Genomic DNA, 555 nt, shown 5'->3' on the forward strand with positions numbered 1-555 from the left:
GAGTACATGATTGATGTATCCATGCAAGCTGCTGCAATTCGAACAAAACTGTAGTGCACAGTTCAATAAAAGTACACAAGACATTTTAATGCATTCCCATTTTAATACTATCATACAGCAGTATTTGTACACCAAACACTTAATTTTTTTTACAAATGCATTTCAAGTGTCTCAATTAACCATTACTATACCCACATTAAAATCATGCACCATTGTAGCATATCTTTATATTCAGAGTATTAACTTGAAACAGCAATTTCATGTTAGCAGCAAATTTGCCATCCATATACTGTTAGTTTTGTGCCACACTGACAGTCAAAAACAAAATTACAACTTAACCTCTGAAACTGCTATAAAAAGGACATGGATACAAAAACAAATGTCAAAAAAAAAAAAAAAAAGTTAGCAATAACTTACACAGATTATTTCAATTGCACAAACTCTTGTCCCCAGTCACACTCTAGACTGAAGTGGTCTCATTTTGTAAAATCATCAGACCCTCTGTGATGCGTTACAGTGGAAACTAGCAGGGGGAAACCATCTGGCTGTCTGGAC

The 555-nt window shown here is 34.4% G+C and overlaps 1 protein-coding gene across 1 annotated transcript in view; it reads right to left on the bottom strand.

Annotated features, from left to right (window-relative positions):
• Positions 1–202: 202 nt before the first annotated feature.
• LOC107579231 (RNA-binding protein with multiple splicing-like) overlaps positions 203–555 on the bottom strand; it is a 2,706-nt gene continuing 2,353 nt past the window's right edge. The window contains exon 3 of the mRNA XM_016265082.1: positions 203–223. Coding sequence (XP_016120568.1) covers positions 203–223 — 21 coding nt within the window. The remainder of the gene's footprint in view (positions 224–555) is intronic.

The sequence above is a fragment of the Sinocyclocheilus grahami genome, unplaced genomic scaffold (genome assembly GCF_001515645.1).
Source record: "Sinocyclocheilus grahami isolate Dianchi unplaced genomic scaffold, SAMN03320097.WGS_v1.1 scaffold15588.1, whole genome shotgun sequence".
Classification (NCBI taxonomy): Eukaryota; Metazoa; Chordata; class Actinopteri; order Cypriniformes; family Cyprinidae; genus Sinocyclocheilus; species Sinocyclocheilus grahami.